Below are 27,109 nucleotides of genomic sequence, written 5' to 3' on the forward strand. Positions count from 1 at the left end.
TATTCTATACAAGATGCAACAAGGTAGAGAAAGTAATCCAGAGTAATACGAAATTGATTGTTTATTTTTTGCACATCGGGATAGAGTTTCATACTTTTCCTCGAGATGTTTGTGGTACAATTAGACCGATTATTGGAATCAGCGTGACACGATTAGAGTCTACAACGGAAAGAGCGATCCGTACGGTATATCATATTACTATGTAATATGGTAGAAATATAGGTATATAAACGGTATTGTCAGCGATACAGAGACTCGTGAAAAAGAGAGAGAAAGATACGTCATCGATTATTTACAAAAAATCATTACACCGATCATTTGCTGGAAGAATTCGCACGAGTTATGGCATTGGATCGCTGTATATTTGCAGCGATTGCCAAAGAATGGGGTTTACGTCGATGTCGACAGTGCTATGTACGAACTCGGTGAGTACATATGTAGTGGCAGTAAATTTCCTTGTTGGTCACAGACGCATACGCGCTTATTACACCGATAAGATAATCCAGAATTTTCACAAAAAAGCATAAATCTTTTGTAAATTATCGAATCAAATTTTCAAATTATCGAGAATAGTGTGTTTGTAAAAAGATAAAAAAAAGCTTTGATTATGTTGATTCCCAGAGACATTTCGAATAAAGCAAGAAATTACAGATTATATAAATTTAAAAAATAAGCTAGATGGCAAAACAAATATAGGTCATGTGCGAAATAATTGTTTCATTAATAAAAAATTGATATTGCGAAAAAAAGAGATTAAAGCCAAATGTCGAACTTGAATTCTCCCTTTTCTTTTCAAAATGTTCTTGGCATTTTCGATTAAAACTAAAAGTTATTAATTTGATGAACGAAATTATAATAAATATTACAAAGTTCACAAAAATTATTATTATTATTATTATTTAGTCTACGATCTTGCGCCTGGCAATATTGTCATCAACATCAATATTGATTCATTTTGCGTTACATACGCGTTTATTTACTTATTAAAATGTTTTTCTTCTTTTTTGTAAAAACTCTGCATATCTGTGTACGGCACTACTTACACAGAATACAAATATACAATATAAAAACGCTTGTATGTATGTGTATATGTTGTGTATGTGTTTATATTTATGGAAGAGCATCAATCAAGAGACTTGTTTCCAAAGCGTTTTGATATTTATGTCGAAGATAAAAAACTTCGAAAATCCCGGATGTTTTGGAAACGAACTCTTCAATTCTGTTTTGTTCTCGGCGCGATGATGCACGTGGCATCGTAAGAAGGAATCGTGATGGCAGTCTATTTCATCTCCGATATCATATTTCTCTCGACGAGAACCAAGAGTTGCGTAGTCTATGTGTATTCTTACTCTCTGGATAAAAAATATTTATATAATATAAAAAAAAAAAGCATGAGAAGTTCGCTATACACGACACTCGTGTATGCAAACGTGTGATGCAAATGATTCCTCATAGTGTATATACTGCTTAACAATAAACAATAAACTTCCTGGAATGTAGCTGCGGCAGTGACGAGATTCAGTCGATACGCTTCGCTGAAATCACAGCAGGTCGAACGAAACGGCGAGTTATTTTCCTAACAAGGCAGTCAGCGAGTCGAAGGTGAGCTACTTGAGCTACTTAAATTAAGAGGCAGCTAAATGGACGCAATTAGCTGTCTTTCTGTAGGACACAGAATCATATCGCGCGATGCGCGGTGTAAACTACTCGTATCTTTACGAGGTACGCACAATGAACAATAGCATAATATTTAAACAAGACTACGTAAAAATATCGAGTAATTCAAAAGATAATTTAAAGGAATATAAATAATCAGCGGGAAGTGCAGCTCGTGTCGGCAGAAGAATATCGCCTTTGACGCACCTTTGTTCTTCCTTAATTTATAACAACTCCATAGTACGCAGTAATTCAATGATTCGCTTTCATTTAACATTCCTCATAATTCTTTTCTTGTTAATCTTAGCACATTAAATATAGGTATTATTTATGCCTTTTTCTTTTCTTTTCTTTTCTTTTTTTTTTTTTTTTTTGGTACAGCAAACGATCTAACAACCTAACACATGTCTAACGATCAAGGAGCCTCTAATATAAATATAACGTTGCTAAATGCGCTTTTATAGCCACATCGCTTTTATACTATTTGTACAGATTCGACAGTGCTTTACTCGCGAAAAAAAGCGTTATTTGAATTCGGCTGCAGTAATTAGGACTGCCGCATTTTCGTATTACCTTAAAATTATGAGACAACATTAGAGAATAACAGAAAAAAATAATTTGTAAAGCAGATTTGTTTTAGATTCGTCTATATATAACAAGAAATATAAAATAATTCCCAAAGTAAGAAGGGAGAATGTGCGTCACGACGGGAGCCCGGTCACGAACCAATCGTGAAAACTCCTATTATTTTTTGCGAAAAATGTCACCTCATGGATCAAGCCTGGATTCCCTGCTTACCGAGCAAGTATCTCATCCTTTCGACTACCGAGTGATAATATTTATCGCAATAACGAGTTTAAAACAACACGTTAAACAATATCATATACACATATACATATATTACAATATACGCATATGTATATATTCTCAATATATCCTCATGATCGATATAAACGTTATTAAAAATATTGTTGCGTGCGTCTCTTGAATATATACTTCCTGTACTTCGTACTCGTGCTCTGTAGGAAAAAAAAAAAAATACAGAGTTTGAGCACAACGCATGACTATTTCTCAAACTCTATCTTTCCTTCGAAACCCAAGCAAAGATAATCGATGACATTTCCTTTAATCAAGGATCGATGTTCCGTTGACGTGCTTCATCATCATGACCAGTTCGGCTAAAGTTTGACACTCACGAACGGAAACGCTCGGGCGCGACAATTATATTGATTGTTATAAATTTATAAATTAGCTAGCTAGCAAAAAAGTGAAGAAGTGGCAGCCCTAATTGCAAATAGTCAGAAAAGTTAATTGAACAATGAATAGAAAATTTTCTCGCGAGCGAAAGAAAGTCTGAACAGATAAATTAGAAGTGTCCCAACAGGAAAACTTCTGAAGCAGAAGAAATAGAAAAAAAAGAAGTTAACGCATATTGTGCGATAACACGCCTCTGTTTTATACATTGGTCCTTTTCTCATTTCTTGCGACTAATAACTGATTCAGCATCGAGGTGGATCCAATTAAGAAGGCAGACATTCCACATCATATTCACGATACATAATACAAAATTACTTAGCTGGAAATGTAATCGAAGAGTGAATAGTAGTTACACACAGTGATGTGTCTTACTCTGAATTGATCGTCGCGTAGAGTGAAATTCGTCCAATTAAGAGGAATGAAGATATTTTTTCTTGTCATGCGTAATATTTTAATTATTCTACTTATTAATTTCATTAATTTTCATCATCATTTATGTGAAATTTATATATATATATATATATATATATATATATATATATATATATATCTGCATGTCCCATGCAATCAAAAAGATGTCGATAGGGCAAAGATGATGATTCTTTATGAAAAAATGAACATGTAAAATAAAAATTTTTTCATACAAAACTCTTTGTTTCTGAGAAAAATAATAAAAGAAAAATATCCGTTTTATCTTTCTCTTAAATCATCTCGAACACGAATTTCACACTGCACGCCATTACGAGAAATATCGATTATTATTGTTATTATTACATTCATACGCGGATGCGTAACGGGACACTATCCGATTTGCATTCCGCCTCCAAGTCCTGCTTAATACCATCAAGAGTCTGATAGATTGTGCGGAAGGTAGGCCGGTCGGATGGCCGCCTGTTCCAACAGAGCTTCATTAGATCATAAATCGATTGCGGCGTGTTATCCGGGCAGCGCAACACGTTGCCCTCCTTGATGTACTTGACCACTTCCTCGTGCGTCATTCCATAATACGGTTGTAACGCAAAGCTAAAGATCTCCCAGAGACACACGGCAAACGCCCACACATCCGATTCGACAGTGTACTTGTTGTACAGGATACTCTCGAGTGGCATCCATCTGACAGGTATGGCGTCCTGCTCATCCCCTGCATTAATTATCAGATTAATTATGAGTAATATGACGATTATATATATCTAAAAGTAGCATGTGATTGTGTGAATTCTGTATAGAAAAATATAAATGGTATTACACAGAAATGGGAAATGATTGTCGAATAATCTTCGAAGACTTGATTATCCTTTCATAGCATGTTTAGGCATAAGCAATACTCTAAATAATAAAGGTAAAAAGAAGGCAACCTTTATAATAATCCTGCAGGTATATCTTTTGTGACAAGCCGAAATCTGCGATCTTGACGATCATCTGGTCATTTATCAAGCAGTTGCGCGTCGCCAGGTCACGATGTACAAATTTCCGGTCGGATAGGTACACCATACCAGATGCCACTTGCAGTGCAATGTTGATCAAATCCATGTGCGAGAGTCGCGAGGGCTCGCTCGCCGTTGGACCGCCTTCATCCGTGGTAGGCACGCGGATTACGTAATTGCTGGGCGAGCACGAGCGCAAGAACTCGTTAAGATCTCCACGGCCCATGTACTCGAACAGCAAGCACATTGGCCGTCCAAGCGCGCAGACACCCAGCAACTTCACAATGTTTGGATGATCGAATTCGGCGAGGAGGCACGCCTCCCGCTCGAAATCTCGCAATAGATCGTCCGACGCTTCCTCTTTCAGCATTTTCACAGCGACGTTCGTGAACTCCTCGCCCGCAACTAGTCCCGGTGCCTTCGCCTGAAACACGCGACCGAATGCGCCCTGACCTAAATCCCGCACATAGATGATATTATTCCGCGGGAACTCCAGCTTCTCCAACTTGGGATTCAGCTGCGCGCTCGTCTTATGATACGCCTCGTTGTTCGGTAACTTATCTAAATCAATATTCACATCCTGTAAAGAGGAAAGACGTTTGAAGATCATAAAAAGTCGAAACAAGAAATCAAGAGTGAGATTGCAAATATGAACGAGAAAAAGATTTGATAGAATTATTTGAGAATAATTAATCTTATATATGAAATATCTTATCTTATTTAAGTATCTTATTTAAAAAAAAAATTATAATTTGATTATATCACACAAATATCAATCAACTTTATCAAAGTGTAGTTTATAAAAATTTTACAAATATTATTTCTTCATGATAATCAAATAAATAAACATACTTGATTATCAGTCGGATTATAGCCTCGATGACGTTTGTGCAGTCTTTGACTTAGCAAAATAGATAACAGTGCACCGGTTACGATTATGAAGCCCAACGCAGATAGTATAAGTACCAGTGTATTGTTAAATAAAGTATCCATCATTATGTCCTTTGGTTCAATTTCCACTTTAGTTGTAACGTTATCTGAACAAAAATATCGTATCATTATTTGACTGAGACAGCCAAGTATCAAATTGACAAATATTTAGAATATATTCCATAAAAACTGATACAGGATATTTGATATTGAATATTTTATTACTTTTCTGTTGTTTTTTATTCTAAATATTATTGTTAATAGAATTGAAAAGAGAAGCTATTATAGAGAATCGTTAACTTATACTCTAAAACTTTTTAATATATTTAGATTGTACCCACCACATACAGGAATATCGCAATGCTGCCAGCGTATCAGGGGATCAGTCGTGAAACACCATGGCATCGGTTCGTCGCCGCCCGCGTTTCTACAGTAATTTTCACCGTGGCGAATCTGCGGGAAAACGTCAGGCGGTTTATCATGACTGTGTGGTATTTGCGCGCTCCATGACTGGCAGTCTAAACCAAATTTAGTCTTGTTCACCTTCCCCATATAAAATCTACCATTGCCTCTGATGCAATCATCTAAAAAAAACCAATATTAATAAACATCCTCAATATTCAATTATATCTTTGACATTATTCGAAGGAAATGATAACTTACAAGTGACGATTTCCTCGTTCATGTCAGTCAAATGTACATGTGAACAGCTGGGCGTCTCCTTATTGATTTTAGGCAAACTCTCACATTCTGGTAGCACAAAGTGTCCACGTGAACGGATGTAAATGTCTCTCTGTTTGTTATCCTCGATAATTGCCCAGTCATTGAAGCAAAACTGCTGGCGCACGGCCATGCAGTCTTCATAGCATAGAGATAGACCTACTGATTCATGACACAGTGGAAATGCATACATGCAGAGCATTTTCTGCAAGAGACATAAGATTAGACAAAAAAGAATGTAGAGTGTAGAATGTAGAAGCAACATTTCTTTGGAATAGTTTATATTTCTTTCTTGAAGTTCATTTTAAAACTTTCTCAAAGTTTCAAGGTAGCATACCTCTGCAGCTGAGCGACATGGCTCCAAAAGAGTCGATATCAGTTCCTCCCACAGATCTGCCGTAATCTTCTCATTCAGCCATCCACCGGGATTGTCATTGGAGTCATTAAACCATACCTTCCCAATGCCACTGAGGTACCTCTTGCAGATCTTGCCGCTGTATGGGGCACAGTAACCTTGCGACTCCGGTTCTGAGAGTGAAAGAAAAACATGAACATTCTTGTCATAGATTTACACTTGACATCAGATCAATTAAATATCAATGGTGCAGGCATACGTACTTGCTTGCAGGCAACCGAAGTGCAGGAATATCACCAGCGAGTAAACAATGGCCCAAAACACCATTATTTACAATCATCTATATATACATACACACACACACACACGCACACACACACACATATATATATATATATATATATACAGATATATATTTATACATATATATATATGTATATGTATATGCAGATTCCACTCTGTATATATACGTGAAGTCGCGATGCGAGAATCCAGAGGAAGGTTCACATGTTTGATAAGGAAACCGGTGACCTCCTTTTAGGTTTGCTTGGCGGTTAACATCGAGCCGTCCTGATAGGCCGATAGGGATTTCATACACGGCGACAGCCGTATCTTTCGGGTAATGGATGATATATTATGCCATTCCATAACGAGCGCCGTAAACAATCGCGCACATGAAGTCCGCAATAATTCTTAAATATTAATATCTCGATCGTGCCGATCAGCGGTTCCAGATCATGGCGGTAAACTCTCGAGTCGTTCGGTAGAGGTTACGAATTACGACGGAGCTGCCTCGGCGTGTACGAATATACAGGGTGTTTCTTAAATATTGTTCAATATTCAACGAGCTGATTTTTTAAGTCATTTTATGAAAAAATAATTTTAATAAACATTTTAGTCTTAAAAACATCGTTTTAGAAACTTTGGATGTTAAACATTTTCTAAAATTATTGTTTCGATAACGAACGACTTTTTTGGAATCTAACAAGAATACTTTTTTGTAGATAAATAATGAGATAATAAAAATCTGCAAGAAAACTTGATTCTCAAATATTCTTATAATTTTTCAATATTTCTTTGGGATATTTGAATGTAATTAAAATAAGACACCCTGTATACATATTTAATGACCGCAATAGATTTGTGAGACTGAAGATTATTAAAAAAAAAGATGCAGAAGAAATTGTTCGTAATATTATTATACTTTTGAACGTAATTTTTAATGAATCTCGATTAAAAAAAGCATATATGACGAATCAACGTCAAAATCAACGTTTGAATTTTTATATTGCAGTTTTATAGTGCAGTCGCCAGAGAGCGCGTATTTTATGCAATCTATTGGGAAAATTATGCCTAATTCGCAAAAATATCACCAGGCGGCGAAGCTAATAGTTCGATAAATCGTATCGTATTCTACTTTTAATTATTCAACTCATGCAATTTTGAATTTTAACCTGAAAATTCTGCAAGCACAGTTTGTATTATTACAGAAACTAAAAAGAAATAAAATATTGGCTTATCAATAAAATAAGTATCAATTTATAATCAATATTGAGAAAAAAAAAATTGTCAGCTAAATGTGGATTAAGAAGTCGTTTCCCAATCCGAGATTCGAAAAAAGGAGTAAAAGAAAGAGAGGAAGATAGGCAAGCTGGATCGTACGTGATACACGTGGGTCACGCCGGGGAAACTTTTTTTTATTATTTGACGATATGGACGATATGGACATAAATTCTACGATAGATAATGCGACTGTCGTTGCGGCTAATTTAGCAGAATCATCAACGAAAATGAGTAAACGTCAAGTGAAGCGATTGCGGAAAGAAAAGATGTGGCTAGAACGAAAGAACGAAAGAAGGTTAGAAATTGCGTGCCGATAGCACGCGATAGTGACGTAACTTCGACTCGTGTGTTATGCTATCGCATCATGCTTTATTTTCAGAATAAAATTTATTTTCATTTACAAAAAGAAATCCACATATCCACTACTTCACATATATATAATTTCCCCATATATGTAACTTTCACATTCACTTGTAACAATCTGGAAGAGATTTCACATGTTATTTTTTTATTTCAATAAATTTTTATATGAAAACGCGATTTTTTCTCTATATGAAAGAAAATTGATTTTTTTTTAACCATCCCATGTTAATATCGCTAATTTATCGCTGTAGATTGAAAGAGAGGATTAAAGCAAGGGAAAAACGTGCATATGCACGTGCGAATAATCTGAGCCTAGGTCCGTCCAGAAAAGTATTAAAAAGAAGCACTATGGCAGCGAGTGCTTGTACACTCACAGTAACCATTGACTTATCATTTGATGAGTTAATGATCGATAAGGATATTGCTAAGCTAACCAAGCAGATATTAAGGTGCTATACTTTGAATAGAAGAGCAGCAGCACCCATGCAATTTTCCCTCACCAGCTTTACTGGCAAGTCGCGTGCCAGCATGGAGAAGCACAATGGATATGAACACTGGGATGTACGTGGTTGCAACTAAGTGTATATATTTTTCTTTATATTTTTTATATCATAGAGAATTAATATTGAGAAACTTCTTAATTTATATTGAATTGCAGGTCTGCTTTCACACAAATTCGTACATAGATGTTTATCCCAAAGACAAAATCATATATCTCACAAGTGAGTCGAAAAACGTGATAGATCGTCTGGAACATGATTGCACATATGTCATAGGTGGTCTTGTCGATCATAATGCGCATAAAGTGAGATATTTTTCCTCTTGTTCTTCGGCAAATCTTTTTCTTTCTTTTTAAATTAATTTTTTAAATTAAATAGGGAATGTGCCACAAGCTTGCGATAGAAGCTGGCGTTAGGCATGGCCGACTGCCGTTAGACAAATTCCTACAGATGAAGGCAAGGAAAGTGTTGACTATTGATCATGGTAAGCATCCTGAGACATTAAATTCTCTCATTTTCACAAAATGATTATAGTCATCTCTATGAGCATCTTCAATTTTCCATTATTTTTAAAAACAAACTGTGAATTGAATCGAATTTGTTTAAGGCAAATAGAAATGTATTGCTATTATAATTAAATTTCAACAATACAGGCAAGTTGTACGTTGAGATTTTTATTTTAAAGATTGAACTTTTTTCAGTTTTTGAAATATTACTAAGAATCTCAGAGGGTAATACTTGGCAGGAAGCGTTCCTAAAAGTATTACCGGAGAGAAAAAACGCTCGGCCGATCGTTTCTGTGCAATCCAAAGAGAAGACGATAAATTTAAAATCTGTCGATGTAAATAGTTCAATGTCGATTGATGTAAATAATATAACGCCTATTGATATTGATAACACAATGCCGATTGATGTAAATAATGCGACGCCGGCTGATGCAAATGCGGTATCGGATGATGTAAATAATGCAACGGTAGATGATGCAACTAATGTAGGGCCAGTTGATGTAAATAATGCAGCGTTGGATGATGCAACTAACGCGGCGCTGGTTGATGTAAATAATGCAGTGCCAATTGTAGCTAATACTTGCAATGAGGAGAGTTACGGTAGACTTGAGTGCAATACAGAGTCGAAGATCATAGAAGGGAGCGCATCTAAATTTATAGATACAGCAGAAACAACATAAGAAAATATAACATGTTTAAAAAGATTCGCGAGAAAATGAAAAAAGAATAGATTGTTTTTAAAAATGTAAAGTATACAAAAATGTTTTTGTATACAAGAAATCAAACATTTTTAATTAATCGGAGCGATTAAATATTTTTAATATATATATATATATATATATATATATATATATATATATATATATATAAAATGAAAATTATTTTTTAAAATATTTTGTTTTGATGTCGATCCTATTTGTTATTTCGCGAGTAACGCTGGGATAGGAGAAAGAGACAGATAGAGTGTCTACTCTATTTTCAAGACTGCCGAAAATTTCCAGTGACGCCACATTTACGAGGTAAGATTATACGCATATAATAATAACAGTATATTTCTGTATCGTCTGTATCGTGTATTTTCAAATGTACGAGATGCATAGACAAGAGCAAGACGGCAAACACCAATTATAAACGGGCTACAAAAACGCGCTCGACAAACACTTTGTCAATATCTTCTCGCGCATTGTTTCTTTTTTATGCACACCTCACAGACACATTGTTACAATATGATACATTCTTATACATCTAAATTTGTCGCGTTACCGGAGTACAGTTTTTATTGATCATTTTTAGGTACCTCCGCGTCTTGCTGTCACACTGCGCCGTTGCAGTCGCTTAATTACAAGCAATTAGGTCAAACAAACTGACACTTCGGGTTAAAACATTTGTACACAGGTGCATATTTATTACATTGCAAATGTACATACGCCTATTTATCATCCAAGACATTAAATACGATACTAGCGGTATCACATTGTACATATATACGTATCTACAGTTGAGTCCCCCTATTCTCAAATCTCTGCCTATCTATTCCTTATTACTTCTTTTGCAACGGAAGATTAGAAGCGGCGGAGATTAAAAAATGTAGGTGTTCGACTGAATTCATCCAAATAAATAAATTTTCCTTTTTTCTCATCTTCGCCCTTTCGAAGGTTCCAACATCGGATACTTTGTACGCGAGTGTTACGATCGGGAGACAATCGTTAAATAAAATGGATTTTATTTTTCCTTTTATTATTCTACATACGTCATCACATTCGGCCGAGGCAATCGGCAATGTTTGAAGCGAGGTCGCTAATTGTTTATCGTTGCTCGATTTAATTCTTTTTATTTGATATGCGACCAATTATAAAGATCAGGGATGGTTCTTTTAGCTTTGTATTATAATTAAGCGTACGTAATACCACTTTTTTCTGCGGCGTTCGTCGAGCTCCATCATATTTCCATCTCCGTTATTTCATCCTTGTCGATTATCTCGAAATCACTATCGCCATTGCTCTCGTCGCTGCTGCTCACGGCGACAATTTTCTTTGCGTCGAAGACTTCTTCAGAAGAAGACGAGGAACTCTTCTCGAAATGACCAGTCTGAAACTTTATACCGTTCTCTTCGGCGTCGTTTTCGCCGACGCTGAGCTCCAGTTCCGATAGTTCGACACCGTCGGTGCTACCTTCCCCGTGATAGGGTATACTGAATGCTATCTCTTGAAGACCCTCGATAAAATCCTCGTCATAAAATGAATCTGTAAACAATGCGATAAGATGTAACGGAGGAGATAGGATAGGATGAATAGAAAATTATTAAACAAACTTATTTTAAATTATCGAATATTATAGATAAATATGAAGGAAACTAATCATCATATATCACATAGAACACAATTTAAACTTCAGTAAAGTTTTTATTACACTACCGTTTTGAGTATCCGACTGCACGCTTGTCGGTGTTGGCGAATGATCGCCCGTCTCTCCCACTCGATTCAATACTTGTAAATTCGCTTCGGTCACCACAGGTAAAAACTCATCTTCGATTTCACTATCACATTGCCATTCTGAAAAAATTATGAATCATCAATATAAATGTCATCAACGTCATATAAACATTCCATGGCAAAATGCATCGCATTAAATTATATAATTAACGATTAGAACAAATGAGAAAAACGCGAATAAATTATATAAATTGTATAAAAATTCGGTAAATAAAAGAAATATGAAAACAAATATAAAAAAATATCTGAACAAAAGTATTCTTGAATTAAGAGTTTTTCGAACGTCATCTGATATTTCATTTAAGTTAAAATTTATATATTATGTATGATTATATTAGATAATACAAAAATTAATTTGTTCTAAATTAGATTAAATTAATTTAAATCAATATCGAGCCGAATTTTCTTATAAAAGTTCGGATCTTTTGCTTACCTCTGTGCGACATGAAGTACTCCGATACTTTGTCGGACAGTTTCAACGGTAATCGCAGTATTAGAGAGCCCAGTACAATGCCCCAATATATCGAATAAGAGGTTGATAGATTAATATGTCCGAAGAGCCATAGGCCGAAGGCCACGAGACAGAGGACAGCGCAATGCTGAAAAGTAGTATATAATTTCCAATCTCTCTTCCAAAAAATTTATAAAATAATATTTTTTATCATTGGGATTTTACCAGTCCTGGTTTCTCGCTTCGCAACTTCCTTAAACTTTTCCACAACCAATGAAGGCTACTGCATACCCTCTGACGCTCCCTGAAATGTATTTACCAAAAGGTCGTATCATTTCTTATTTTTTACCATAGATAATTTTATATTGTTCATAATACTATATATTATATTGTATTTCATTAATCGAAAATTGTTACTTATTAAAAATTATTATTATTAATATAGTGTTGTTACCGAATATATTTTGTTAATGATCGTATTATTAATAAACAATGATGAGTGAAAAAGTTCGAGATGATTTAATGGCAAGAAAAACGCAAGAAAAACGCGTTGTTATTCAAAGAAAACATATAAGGACTCAAGCAACAACTTACTCTGCAGGGGCTAGAGTATCCATGAACTTGAAAGCGATCATTATTTGAATAATAAAATAAACAGTGACAATTCTAAAAGGCATCTGTGAAGCCGATATCCCCGTCAGGCTATAAATCCTGTAAAAAGCGATACATCATAAATCTGCAAATACAATAGCGTTAAGCAGTCGGAATCATTCATTTATATAGAAATCCGAAATTTTTCCTTAAAAAGCTAAGCTTTTCTTATTCTTGCTTTCACATGTTCTTTTATAGTTTTAGGCCAGAAACGAAGGCCAAATTTAAAATGGACTCGTAACAGACAGATGTTGGAAAAAATTGAAAATTCATTACATTGGAGGTAAAAAAAGAACATCCGAAGCAGAATAAATTCGATAAGAAATAACTCGTATCACTCGTATTTAAAAGACTCATCGCATCACCTTGTTTTGCAATTGCAGAAAAACATCGAACTTTTCTGCGTTGATTTATTTATATATTATAATTACGCACACGACACATACGCGCTTATAAAATTTTTTGTTCGGCGATCTTATCGCGCGCGGACACAAACAACAACTTTTGCAACTGGCATGGCAATCGCGATGCGAAGGAGGTAGGAGAACAGGACAGGTTTATCCTTTCGATCAAATTGAACGGGTAAATACGTTATTTGCAAATTGCTTCAAGGACAAATTCAATTCGCCGCGTGTCCTTCGATCGCCGGGCCGAGAATTCGAAAAATCGAGAGGACAGCTCGGCACGAGGTGGGCACGATCCGATGACGTCCAAACACGAAGAATTTTATCGAGATTCCAGATAACACCGCGCATTTACGCGGTTTACTACGAATAATCAGGTATGCGCGCGCGAGCCGTGATTGCAAAATGTGTATCCGTTATACGCGCGCGCATGTGTTTATTGCGTACATGCTTGTTGCGTGTCGGCATCGCGCGAGATCCCCACGAGCAACCGTTCGGAAAGGGGGCCTTGACCTAGAAGGCGAAGCTACTCTTGTGGACACGAAACGTTAAAACAGCTGTAACGTCGCGATGCGGCGCGACGCGACGCGGCGCGGCGTAATGCGATGTGACGTCACGGACGGCCGGAGGCACGGCGCGTCAACGCGGGATGCAAAACACAACCGTGAGCGATGGAAAAAGAAACGGAAAGACGTAGGCGCGACGATAACAGCGCAATAACGCTGCTAACCGAAGATGCACGCGTTCGCGATAATAAACACGCTGATTGTCATCGCCGTTACTCCCTCCCCGTGAGAGAAATCGCGATAGGGAAGGGGAAAGAGCATGCACGCAATGTGCCCTTTAAACGCGGTACCCTTTAAAAGATAGGGGAGAAGTGTGTGTGTGTGTGTGTGTGTGTGTGTGTGTGTGTGTGTGTGTGTGTGTGTGTGTGTGAGAGAGAGAGAGAGAGAGAGAGAGAGAGAGAGAAAGCGCGAATGCGACCAGCGACTAGCCAAAGAAATTTATGAAATTTTTTCCGATATTTTGCAGAATCATCTTTTGCGTTCTCGAAAGATGAACAAAAGGAAAGAACGAAACGAAAAATGTATATAGCTCGACTGAATATAATAGAAACAAAAGTCATTTAATTATCGGAAAAAACTAAATGCCATTACAAATATCCAATTTTCGAAATAAGTAATTAATCACTATCTTCTAGTGTTATATAAAATATATAAAATTCTATAAAATATATAAAATTCCTTTGAAATTTTTTCCAGAATTGTCTTTTGCGTTCTCGAATGATCGAATGAAAAAAAAAGAACGAAACGAGAAATGTAAACTCGACTGAATATAATAGAAACAAAAGTCATTTAATTACCGGAAGAAAACTAGACACCTTTATAGATATCCAATATAATATTCAAAATAAGTAATTAATCACTACCTTCTAATATTATCTATATATAAAATTCCTGCCAAATTTTTTCCAGAATTATCTTTTGCATTCTCGAATGACTGAACGAAAGAAAAGAACGAAACAAAATGTAGGATTGATTAAATATAATAAAAATAAAAGTCTAATTATCAGAAATTTAAATACCAGAAGAAAACTGACCTTTACAAATATCCAATTTAATATTCAAAATAAGTAATTAATCACTATCTTCGAGTATTAAATTTTTACAAGAGCGATGCACGTGGTCTTTTCTTCGACGTTCGACACGAACATCGCGTAACAAATTCTCGGAGCTCTCGAGACACTCGGGAAGAACAAAAAAAAAAGAGACAAAGAAAGAATCATTCGAATTTCCCTTCTAGTTTTCCTTCTCTCTATCTTTATCGTGACACGCGGTGTCGAAAGAACTGATTTCGGTGCGACGATGAGGAGAAAAAGAACAACGGGGTGCGCGCGTGCGCGACTCTCGAGCGCCGGACTCACCAGAACGCCGCGTTGAGCCCGATGATCAGGTAAAGGTTGATGAAGAAGGTGAAATCCTCCCAGAACAGCGTCTTCTCCATGGCACGACAATATCGGCACATTTCGCTCTGGCACACCGCGAACTCGTTACGGCCCGACAATTCGCGCTCGCGCGACGACGATGACGACGAAGACGACGACGACGACGACGACGATGACGACGACGACGACGACGACGACGGCGACGATGACGACGACGACGACGACGATGACGACGACGACGCGACGGTCGTCTCTTTCTGGGACTTCGACGAGGTCATCGCCGTCGCCATCGCGTTACCGTCACCATTGTCGCGTCCCACGTCGAGGCCCATCGCCCGTCGATACATCCAATTGCACACGTCCCAAAGGAACCATCCCGTGACCCGTATCACGATCCGGCGACCGGCCGGGAGTCGCTCCCGAATCCCGAGTCGCTCCATAGTCCTCGGAACGCGAACACGTCGATCGTCTTTGTAATCGTCGTAATAGTCGTCTCGGCCTCGTCTCTCGGTGATGTCCTCCTGCTCTCCTCGAATATTCCGGCACGACTAATCGTCACCGTCGTAGCCGAGCATGACCAAAACACTTCTCGCTCCGCGTTCACACTTCTGAAGACGGTCGTGGACTACTGTTGCGCGCTTCTCGAAGGGATATATTAATAGCGCACCGTGACAGCCTCTCTGGGGCGAGTGCGACGCGATGCGACGATGTGCGCCCCGCTGTGAGGGTCTTCTTCGGCAGCGCGGCAGCTGCTGTTGTTGCCGCCGTCACCACCGCCGCCGCCGTCGTCGTTGTTGTGACGGCAAGGGTGGGGGAACGGGGACGGGCAAGAATGGAACGTAGAAGCGAGATGACGGCGCGTGCGGGATCGAATGCCGAGAGACGAAGAGGAACGCAGCTTCGGCTACAGCTGTTGGTCCAAGAGCATACACACCCCCCCTCCCCCCCTCCTCCGTCACCCTGAGACGAGCACTTGGTAGGCGCACCTTTATTCTACACCCTCTCTTCGATCTCTTTCTCCTCTTTTTTCCTTCTCCCTCTCTCTCTCTTCTTTTTTCTTTTCTACTTGACTATTAACAATTCTTATACCTGCGCCAGTGAAAAGCATGCACGCTCCTTGTTTATAGACGAGATTGCCTTTCGACAATGACGGCGGAACGTGAGGCCGACGCGTATTTCGTGAGAAAGCTGTGATGAAACGATGCACGCTTTGTGCGCCGTTTTGTTCTGCACAGTTCTGCACGACCCGACAATGACGCGCGCGCAATGGAGGCCGACTGACGTATAGACTGACTCTAGTATTATTTCGTCCGAATTGTGTGTGTGTGTGTGTGTGTGTGTGTGTGTGTGTTTGTGGTAGTATATATATATAAAATCTATATATATATCGCGTTTCCTTCTCTCTCTCTCTCTCTCTCTCTCTCTCTCTCTCGCTCTCGCTCTCGCTCTCGCTCTCTAGCACCCATCGTCATTTTCTATTTTCGTCTTTCTCTCTCCCTCCTTCTCTTGTTCCCCTCCCCCGTGCGTACACACACGTGACAGTTGCACGCGAGTCGCTCTTGTCACGACGCGATGCGTATTTCATGTAATTTCACACTTCAAAAGGAAGATTTCCGCAAAAATTGAAAAATCTTAGAAGTTTTGGCGCGAAATTCCTTTCTCTTTTCTTCTTTTTCTCTTCTCGCAGTAAGAGGGAGGGAATTATTTACTAGAATTATTTACGTTTTAACGTGTAAATTTATCCAGATCGAAGCATCTATCGTTACGTTTCGATGACACTTAAATTCATGTTAAATATTAACAATCCGGAACGCGGATTGTTTTTTTTTTATTTTGCCATTTATTATTATTTATAAATTCACGAGCCAAAAGCAAATTTCTTTTATACATAAAAAAATTTAATTAAATTAATGTGAGAAACATTTTTCCTTTCTTTTCTTCTTCCATGCCAATAGCTGCATAACATATTTGTTTTTTTTTTTCACCGACATTTCCTGTTGGCTTATTCTTGATTATCTTTAATTTATCTTAAATTTTTTAGATTATGTTACGTTATGTTGTTTATTAGCGATTGTGATACACCTATCATGCTAAAAAGTAGATATAGACGAACTAGTTAGGCAAAAATGTATTTTAAAGTATCGATAAACCAGTTTGCCAGTCTCTTTCTTACGTGTATGCATGGTATATCCATTAATAGAACTAAAATATTCCAACTCCCACGACAAGTTTACAACATTCTTCGATCGAGCCGCCTGTTAATGTGAAATATCTACACCTACACGGAAATTACATCGTTACATGTAATTGAAACTACATTCAAATTATATCCGCGTATTAAAATAAAACGAAATCGACCAATCGCAACTCGGGAGTTGACAAATGTGTCGCGAAATTCGCGTGTCGTACGGCGCGGTTGGTTGATTTCTCTTTATGTATTTTCAATTACAAATTCTCAAAAAAGTAAAAAAAAAAGTCACTTTTTCCCTCTAATTCTTTTTTATAAACATAAGTCCTGTCCTCGCTTGTTCTTTCTGATAAAATCATAAATTTCTTCTGTACAGTTAAGCCCCGCACACAATGGAGGGTATATTAGGACTACATTCCAAAATGATCTTTTCAACGAAAATTTTACTCGATATATAGTATATGTAGTACACGAAACGTATATTATATTATATCGAGTAGAATTTTTCTCTGAGGACGTTTTGAAATGTAATCTAGAAACAGGAATAAATATTAAATTTGGGAAAAAATATAGAGATAAAGATTAAACATAACGTACAATGACACAAGCAAATATAAAATAGATACTGTATCTTATACCCGCTATGTGAAAACTTTTATTTTCAAAATTTAATATTTATTTCTGTTCCTAATATTTTCTTCTCCATTGTGCGCAGAGCCTTATACTTTTGAATCATGAATTTTTCTTATCTTAAAATGGAGATGTATAATAAAGGATTTTACTTATTGTAAGGTGACTTATCATAAATCATAGGTTTCTTCCTATTCCCTATCTTTTGGACATTGATCTTTGAATCATTGTTTGTACATACTTTCCTCTGCTTTTCTTTCTTACTTTTCTGACTATTAATTCGAAAAACTCGTCAGAAATTCTCAAAATTCTTTTCAAACTATTCTTTCTTTCGCAAATACATTCGTCACAGGTTTTTATAATATTATATATACTTGATAACATTATTCTATCAATTTCAAACTAGATTTTGATTTATTCAATTTGAAGAGATAAGAAACAATAAAAAGATCGTCGCGATTAAGAATAATAAACGCCAGTTTATATAATAACAATAATTTTGTTCCTCTTATACTATCTCTGTACTTTCTTAAATTACAATTAGGAAAATTGAATCCGTGTAAGAATCCCACTTTTACAGTCTCTTTTTTACAAGCTTTCCTGTCGATTCGTCGCATTCTGCCCGGTGCAAATAATTAATTAATTCTTAATTAATCTTCCCTGGTTGGGTAGAAAACCGATGAGATTTGTTACTTCATTTAACTTAATATTTAACGCTGGATGAAAACCGCCTCCCATTAATACAATTTATACAATCTCTCGCACGGCCGCTTACGAAATCTCCATTAAGTTTAATTATACACGAAGAGGTAGAGTGTAAACTTTCGCTTGTTACGCCGAAACATTTCGTCCGCGTCTTATCGCTCGCGTTAACGAAGAACGTAATAGAGCTGTCGAAGCAAATACACAGGATGAATCATCGGATACTTGGGGCATTAAACGCCACTCTTATAGATAAACAGATCTGCCGAGATAACGAGAAAAAACACGCGACGCAGTTTAGATATTTTTAATATTCCTGATAACATTTCAACTCTCATCCTGCCGCGAGCCAACTTTCCTCCCCGCCCCCGCTTCCTCTAGATTTCCGAATCTCGGAAATTCGATAATTAATTTGGAATGAGATTCAAGATTGGCTCGCGATGTTGAATCCAAATACGCGGAAGAAACCGTATTATTTTAACTCCTTGCATGCTCCTTGCATCTCTTTTCCTTTTTTCTCTCTAATACAGACACCCACGCGAGAGAAAAAGAAACAAACCTGAGGCCGAACTTCTTTTTTCATTTTTTCTGTTTTTTTTTCAATATGGAGAGATAAAGAGGAATGATAAACAGCGCAAAAATTCAACTAAAAAGAATGAGTCTTCTCTTTTTTTCTCCAATACGAAAAAGAAGAAAGGCGAACCGTGCGAGAAATTCAGCTAAAGGACCTTGATTTCGAGAGGAAAAAAATCTCACGGTATGTGAATGAAAATGAGATATCGCGAAGAAACTCGGCGATAACCGATGATGAGAAAAAGAAGAGCGATAATTCAATTTTCCTCTTTCCATTCTCTCTCTCTCTCTCTTTTCCTTCTCCTATCTCGATGTGTCCACATTTGCGTATGACACGTACATACGCAACTACCACCGGATAAACGTCAATGTCCCAATCTTCCTGAAAATCGATTTTTCCAGCCGTACCCTTCTGCCATTCTGATCTCTGGACAATGACCCTTCCGTTATATCCGGTAATATCTAAGGCAGCCTTCCCCTACTCTTTTTTCATTGACGAAACGACGATTTACTAACACATTGTCTTTATTAGTCCCTCGCACAGGTTTACATATAATTTACCGAGTTTGCGAACTATCGCACGTGGAGTAACATCGACTATAATTAAATTCTTCGTTGAAGATATATTATATATATATATATATATATATATGAAATCGCAATTATTAATATCGCGAGGACGTGGTTAGCTGTATCGTAAAATTAGCCGTTACAAAATCATAAAAAAAAAAAAAGAATAAAACGGTTTAGACAAACAACACGATAAATGTGAATAACGAGGGCGCGGCGAGCTCGATTTTGCTTTCTCTACCACGCTTATTAGTCTCTTTTTCTTCGTGGCATCGAAGAGAAGATGCCACCACGCATCCCTAACTCTTCGATCTGGGATCTTTCGGGGGATCTTTCGTGTGATTCACGAATAATAATATTCGTATATTCTTCTTACGTTAGAAATATCGTAGCCGATTACAATTGACTACATGATGTGCAGGGCTCTTAATCATATGTCAATCTACTTTCGGGGAATTCGCAGTCTGAAATGGAGAAAACCAACATCTTACCTTGATCGTTTAAGGCTTTATGATAAATTGAAAAAAATGTTCGATACGTCCAATTTCCGTATTTTTTTTTTTTTTTTTTTTTTAATACTTCCAACTTTAAAGAATAATCGGACACATGTCATTCTTGAAATTTACATTTTCTCGTTTTTAGCTTTAGTATTACTTTCTATCATATATATATATATATATATATTTTTTTTTTAAATTATATTGTTAGTTCTCGCAACAAAATTATATACTATTATGAGTACATTTAAGCCTTCTCTGTTTAACTAATTTCATACAAAGTCTATTATCCTTACACCAATTTGATTATTTCTCTTTTGATCAGACAAAAGATTAATCGAAATACGTTTGAATTTGTATCAATATCGTTGCCCTTAAACACTCAAAATTAACTTTAGTTTTAGTTCAGTTTTCTTTCTTAAAAGCGCGAACTTTAAATTGAAATCAGATTGCTGTCGGAAAATCTAATTTTGATTTTTTCGATTTTTTGGGAAATTTGAGTTCTGAAATATTCCAACTCTCTTCTCCCGTTTATCTTCGAAAGAGAAATAAAAACTTATTACGGAAATAGGACGCTTGGAAGATCTTCTTTAATTTATTATGAGTCAGAAAATAAAGTTTTTTCGGACCGAAATTCATAATCCATTCTTATTTTAAAAAGTAATTTATTGAATTTATTTATAACGTCTTAAGATATTGAAACGGCCCTGCGATTGGTTTATAATATCTTAAGATAAGACTATATTTAAGACAGTCTTGAATAGATTATGAATATCGATCTTTAACATTTTTTCTCGCACTAGGCTGCAGATTCACCGCGTAAGGCATTGACATTTTCGAGAACATCTTGTGTTTATATGTGTACATATATCTTTTTATATATTTACGAAATAATACGAGTCATAATCGTGCAGTTATCATCGTCGGACTAACGTTATAACACGGAGTAACTTATTTCTACTCGGATCGGGCAGTACTTTATACATTTATACAATTTCCTATAAACACTTTCGAGTCTCTTTAGTTGCGCAAAAATACACTAACGATTAAAATGATTATATGACATTACGTGACGAAAAAATCGCAAGCACATGCAAATTCATCGAATTTCGCTGTGTGACATATATTTTATAAATTGCACTGGTAAACATATAGTAGAAAATTTTCGATAATCATTCATATCTGATAAAAAAAAAGATATGTTTCTTCATATTTATCGCAAATATAGCATATGGTACAATTTAATATGCGCGACACATTTTGGAATAGATCCAGTAAGGGAGAAGAAATGAAAAATTCATATGCAGTCTTTTTTGCTTTGATTCGGAAATATGATTACTTTTGCGTTTCAACAATTTCTGAGTTATAACCGATTGTATTAAAATGCTTATAAAAACACAATTCTTTTTGCTAATAACATCGTTCGCGATACCTCCTGAGTCATTTCAATTTACTTTATTGAAAAAAACCATTACGTAGCATTTAAAATTACAATAATTTGTAATTTTAATTTATCTCTTTTTATCACTTCCAAGAATGACAACAAGAGCTAATTTTAATATAAAAATAAATATATACATATCGCATATGAAAAATAGCTAGGATAAGATGATATATTTATATATTTATCGGACTTCTCTTTTCTGCCCTATTAATTCAAAATTTATTCCAAAATGTTTTGCATATCAAATTATATCTGATATATATTATAAATACAGTAAAAAAAAAAAAATATATATATATATATATATATATATATATATAAAATAAAACCAAGAGTTAATACAAGCGCACCATGATAGTGATATTAAAGGCACTTGAATATCAGAATTAGCCTAGCCAGCGTGATTCTTAAAACGTGATCGCAATAAAATGCAATATTACGACTTTGTAAACAAATAGCGCGTTTTGGACCCGCGCATCTCTACTCACGCATCTGTAATACAGTCTGTGTTATTATATGGCAGTATTAAGTCGTTTTTTTACAAATATTTCAACAAAAAATAGAGTATACCATATATATATATTTTAAATATTAGTTCCTTTAAATTATTGTGCTAAAAAGTTAGCTTTAGATCTCATTATGTCGTTGAAGCCTTCGTGTAATTCAAATTCTCTTGCTGAGTTCGAGACGAAGTACCTAAATCACGGTCGGCATTCGTAATTGCGCGAATGATTTGAAATCGCATCACGTTGCAATGACGATACGATTCTTTTTTAAAAATCTCACATTATATTCTTCTCCATTTCGAGACATGTTATTTTCCAGCATAAGTTGGATTCTTAAACGTAGAAGTCGCCTGTTTGTAGATCGGGTTCTCTCCCTGTAAAATAAAACAGAAAGATGTGCATTATTAAAAAATAATTAATATATAATAAATCTTACAATAAAATTCTACTTGTCATTTTTTATTTGCAATACAAATTGATATAAGATCAAAGTTTAATTATTAAAATCTCAATTGTGATCTATAGGATAAAAAAATATGAATTGTACCGTGTCCCACTTGGCCATCATTCTCTCCTTTTCGAATCGAGCGAATTCTCGTCTATCGTGTATGGTCGTTAACAGCTTCCACAGCAGCAATAATGCGAGACCGATCAAGACCACTGCCGCGATTACGCCTAGTACGATGCCGAGCATGTAAACTTGCGGCGGGCATTCGCGCTCGTTCTGAGCGCGCACTTGCAGGCAATTGGTCTCATTATAGTAATAGACGAAGTTATATTTGCAATCGTCTTCATCCGTGCCGAAACATGGCACCTCGTCGTTGTCCACATCGACAATCACCGTCTCCACGCCTTCGGGCACAAATTCTTTGCAATTCCTTGCACATTCCTCCGGATCACTGTAGTTTCCAGTTCCGTACATCTGGCATTGAACGCAGGGCTTCAGCTCTTCGCAGCGACTTGGGCAGGTCGGGCACTTATTGCAATGTTTGCCAGAATATCGAATGTTGCCCTCTTCGTGACAAATGCACTCTCCACAAATGCAGTCACCCTTTATGAAAAGAAATAGACGAGATAAAAAAAAACTAACTTCTAACTTTTGTAATATTCTTAAATTTAATAATAATTGTAGAATTAATTTCTTTAATTATTATAATAGCTGTATGACTATGATTTTTTATGTTATTATTATTATATTTACATGACCCGAGCAGAGTATGCCGTTTGTGGTTCCCGGCGCGATGCAAGAATCGTTAGAAGATCTGCAGTTGCAGGACGGCCCAGTCCAACCAGAGTTACAGACGCACTGACCACATTCGCAAGTGCCATGATCGGAACAGAGCTTACCCTGATCGCGATCGCAGGAGAAGTTGTCGCATTCGCAAAAATGCCCCGATATTATCTGTAAGATACATGAAGACGATACATGAAGTCGTGAGAAATCACTGTGTGAATATCATTGTAATAAGAATAATTACACTTTAGTATCAATTCTATTTCATTTGTCTGTTATACATATAATTATATAGAGAGAATTAATAAAATAAATGCAGATTAATAAAAGAAAAATATTCGTACAAGACTTTAATGATTCTGTGATTCACCACAGGTGAATATAAGAAATACCTCATCTGGATTCTCTCGCTCCTCACACTCGCACTGGCCACAGGCGCACGTACCACGGCCGGAGCAATCAACGAGGGTGGTATTGTCGGGACGGCACGACTGAAAATGCTTGTCGAAGCCGGTCAACTCCTGATGCGGGCTGCACTCGCAACGTTTGCCGAAAAATCCATCGTAGCATTCGCAAACGCCGCATTTGAGTGTGCCCACACCATTACACTCGGGTGACTTCTCCTCGTACATATGGCCTTCGCGCTCGCATTCGCAATCGCACAGCATCTCCAGATTCACCGTAAGAGTCTCGTTGATACCGACCTGAAAAAAGTGTCGCGCGATTAAAAATACAAAAATAGAAAAAAAATTTTAATATAAAAAGGTAAATAAAAACTAACTTCTAGTTGGCCGATTTAATTTGCGCAACGATTCGGCTTACCGGATAAATGTCAAACTTCTGCTTCCATTCTGATCTATTGGCTGGACAGCTAGTGACCTCAATCTCTGCGATGAATTCCACTTTTGTGCCGACTTTCAATCCGTCGCATTTTGACGTCTCGATCAGTGAACCAGAACCCAGACAGCTTGAGAAGTATTTTACTTTTATTGCGCTGCTGGCTGTGTCCTTCATCTCCACCGAACTTGATATAGCATCGTATTGCTCGCGAATCAATTCCACAACGTTGCTGGAATCGTCTGAGAGTTTGCCAGCGAAAGAACCTTCCACATGTTTCATCAATCTCTTGTAGACGTTGATTTGCTCTTCAGTCACTGCCCATATGATATTTATCGCATTCTGTTTCACCTTTAGATTAATTTGCGAGATGCTTGGATAATCCTGCAGAGACGAATGTGTATACGTTCCACTAGCATCTAGGTGGCAAAGACCATCGTTTGGTTTGATGATACCGCCCAGTTTGCCATCGCCTGCATAATGAAAACCAGCGTCTGTTGAGAATACTAACAGTCGGCGTGCTTTTTCACGCCAACCGATTTGATTCCGGCAAACTATCGCTTGCATAATTGCATCGAAACCACCCTCTGGCGCATCTAAGTTGCCAGATACAGATGCGTTACGTACTAAACCCTGTAAATACATTTCTCTAAAGAAAAGATAGAGAATAAGATTTTCGATTTTTTTCAATCATTCTTCAATTGATGTTACAAAAACAAATCTTTCTAAATTTGTAACAATTCTAAAATTTCTAAAGAAATATAAAAAATTGATCTTAAATTACACCTGTATAATTTTAATTAATTTTATTAATTAGATCTATGTTTAATTTGAAATTTGTTATTTATGTTCATCTATGAATATTTCTGTACCGCAAATTTGCTTGTGTCTTGCGAAAGCCTCATGATATTCCTGTATCCATAGGGCGATGCGCAACGATCACACGGTTCGATAAGACTGAGATTAAAAATAAGCAAATGAATATTGGAACATCTGTGACAGTATTATATACTGGACTTCTCTTGAGACTTACGATTTTGGTACTGTATTGACATACGGCATTACGACTTTGTCGACGAAACTACCGAAACCTAAACGAAAATTGCTCGTAATCTTGCTCATACTCTCGACTAACAATTGACCCAAGTCAGACAACTTCTTTTTGTCATCCTCCATGGATTTGCTCAGATCCATAAGATAATAGAGATCAACGGGATAATCCTCCGCTTGAGAATAAGCAAAGGACATTCTAAAAGCTTCGTCTGAAACAAATTTATTGTATCAATTTTATTGTATCAACAAAATAAAATATTCACCATTCTAATTAGATACTCATATATCGACGATATAACAACTTACTTATTCTAAGTTTCAGATTAACTTCTTGTGGCCACATTTGTACGGCCTCCTGCCTTCTGCTCCCACCACTGCTCCCCCAACTCTCTTTGTAAGAATGCGACGAAGACGAACTGGAAGACGAAAAATTGGAGTACGAACTCTCGATACTACCATATCCTCCGCCTCCTGCACCACCAACAGCATAACCTCCCTTTGTTAAATTTCGATGTCGCAGCATGCTGAAAACGTTGTCTGGATTCCATGTATATTCGGGAGGACATATTGACAATATTTTGGTATTGATGTTTGGAAGGAAGCACCTCTTCTCTGGAAATTTCTATAGAAACAACATCACTTTAGACTCTATTGACTAAACATCAAATGTCATGTTAATGTCAATTACGTTGTGAACTTGTTAGCACAACGTAAGTGCTAAACGTAAAGAGAAAAAATAAAAATTTGATTAACTCGATATAAATACTTACTGGTGCTGCGCACCAAGCACAGTGCGGAGTTTGTATGCATTCGTGACATGTCTGTTTACTGATACAAGGATTCATGCCAGTCAATCTTTCCGGAGGAGGATAATTTGCCTGCACGAACGAGACCAACAAAATCACCACTAGCATTCCCAATACGAGAATCCATCTTGAGCTGCCGAACATTCTGCAAGTAGTACACACGTAAGCCAGTAAATCTTTTGATTTAAACATGAACAAATAATTAAAAAATTAAAGAGAGGGTGAGAAATTTAAGCTAAAGATAGAACGGTTACAACATAATGTTAAAATAGGAAAAGACAATTGGACGGATGGAAGCAATAAGAAAAGCTTATCTGATAAAAAAATTCTTTCGATAAACTGACAGGACAGCGCGTCTTAGATTACGTACGATTTCGTTCCCATCTTTGGGGGACCGTCTCTCGACGCGAAGCAATAATATCACGATATCTGCCAGGGATCGCTTAGTGTATAATCCGCGCGAGCACAGCGGCTTATTCATACGGTGGCGATGCCGTCATCTTTATATTTGCCGAGCATCATCACACACCGAGGGAGCCCGCGCGTGCAACTGAAGCCGATGATAAGCCACGAAAATACGTGCCGTAATGTCGAGAGGAAGTAAGAGAAAGAGAAGCGGGCTACTCGTGCTTACTTATTTGCGCGAGACGGAGCGTCTTTCCTCCTTTTCCTTTTTTTCTCCCTCGTGTTAATCTACAGCATCACAGGCGTGATGTTTGGTTGATCTTCCCTTCGTCGTCTCACTCGGGATCACCATAAATGGCAATCCATCAAACGAACGCACCGACGCGCATGCAGCACTCCGTAGGGAGTGTTCGCCTCTTTCATTTCTCGCGTCGCGTCGCGTCGCGT

At 37.0% G+C, this 27,109-nt stretch overlaps 5 protein-coding genes across 6 annotated transcripts in view; 2 read left to right on the top strand and 3 right to left on the bottom strand.

The window, feature by feature from the left end:
• Positions 1 to 43: 43 nt before the first annotated feature.
• Nrk (Neurospecific receptor kinase) lies at positions 44 to 7,140 on the bottom strand. The gene is made up of 7 exons (XM_011637066.3): positions 6,606 to 7,140; positions 6,325 to 6,515; positions 5,931 to 6,192; positions 5,609 to 5,851; positions 5,190 to 5,374; positions 4,269 to 4,917; positions 44 to 4,054 (listed from the first exon to the last, which is right to left on the bottom strand). Exons 1-7 carry the CDS (start codon positions 6,667 to 6,669, stop codon positions 3,690 to 3,692), a joined length of 1,959 nt encoding a protein of 652 aa, XP_011635368.1. The 5' UTR covers positions 6,670 to 7,140; the 3' UTR covers positions 44 to 3,689.
• A 567-nt stretch (positions 7,141 to 7,707) lies between these two features.
• LOC105426008 (uncharacterized) lies at positions 7,708 to 10,137 on the top strand. Its single transcript, XM_011637065.3, has 5 exons — positions 7,708 to 8,200; positions 8,520 to 8,829; positions 8,927 to 9,073; positions 9,147 to 9,252; positions 9,470 to 10,137. The coding sequence occupies exons 1-5, from the start codon at positions 8,055 to 8,057 to the stop codon at positions 9,952 to 9,954; spliced, it is 1,194 nt and encodes a 397-aa protein (XP_011635367.2). The 5' UTR covers positions 7,708 to 8,054; the 3' UTR covers positions 9,955 to 10,137.
• Positions 10,138 to 10,326: 189 nt separating this feature from the next.
• On the bottom strand, positions 10,327 to 16,167 carry LOC105426007 (uncharacterized). Its single transcript, XM_011637064.3, has 6 exons — positions 15,197 to 16,167; positions 12,812 to 12,928; positions 12,443 to 12,521; positions 12,200 to 12,365; positions 11,689 to 11,826; positions 10,327 to 11,517 (listed from the first exon to the last, which is right to left on the bottom strand). Exons 1-6 carry the CDS (start codon positions 15,655 to 15,657, stop codon positions 11,213 to 11,215), a joined length of 1,266 nt encoding a protein of 421 aa, XP_011635366.2. The 5' UTR covers positions 15,658 to 16,167; the 3' UTR covers positions 10,327 to 11,212.
• A 3,650-nt stretch (positions 16,168 to 19,817) lies between these two features.
• On the bottom strand, positions 19,818 to 27,086 carry mys (position-specific antigen beta subunit myospheroid). Of its 2 annotated transcripts, none has more exons than XM_011637056.3 (10): positions 26,892 to 27,086; positions 26,222 to 26,402; positions 25,758 to 26,073; positions 25,432 to 25,660; positions 25,271 to 25,355; positions 24,384 to 25,031; positions 23,954 to 24,265; positions 23,529 to 23,729; positions 22,875 to 23,378; positions 19,818 to 22,701 (listed from the first exon to the last, which is right to left on the bottom strand). In XM_011637056.3, exons 2-10 carry the CDS (start codon positions 26,399 to 26,401, stop codon positions 22,636 to 22,638), a joined length of 2,541 nt encoding a protein of 846 aa, XP_011635358.1. In that variant the 5' UTR covers position 26,402; positions 26,892 to 27,086; the 3' UTR covers positions 19,818 to 22,635. The 2 variants fall into 2 exon arrangements, with proteins under 2 accessions (XP_011635358.1, XP_011635357.1); XM_011637055.3 differs by lacking the exon at positions 26,892 to 27,086 and adding an exon at positions 26,628 to 26,843.
• The window catches only part of DNAlig3 (DNA ligase 3), a 38,723-nt gene continuing 37,893 nt past the window's right edge, over positions 26,280 to 27,109 (top strand). The window contains exon 1 of the mRNA XM_089076356.1: positions 26,280 to 26,419. The gene's annotated coding sequence lies outside the window, so the exon portion shown is untranslated. The remainder of the gene's footprint in view (positions 26,420 to 27,109) is intronic.

This window comes from Pogonomyrmex barbatus, unplaced genomic scaffold, assembly GCF_055798465.1.
Source record: "Pogonomyrmex barbatus isolate J1 unplaced genomic scaffold, ASM5579846v1 scaffold2, whole genome shotgun sequence".
NCBI lineage: Eukaryota > Metazoa > Arthropoda > Insecta > Hymenoptera > Formicidae > Pogonomyrmex > Pogonomyrmex barbatus.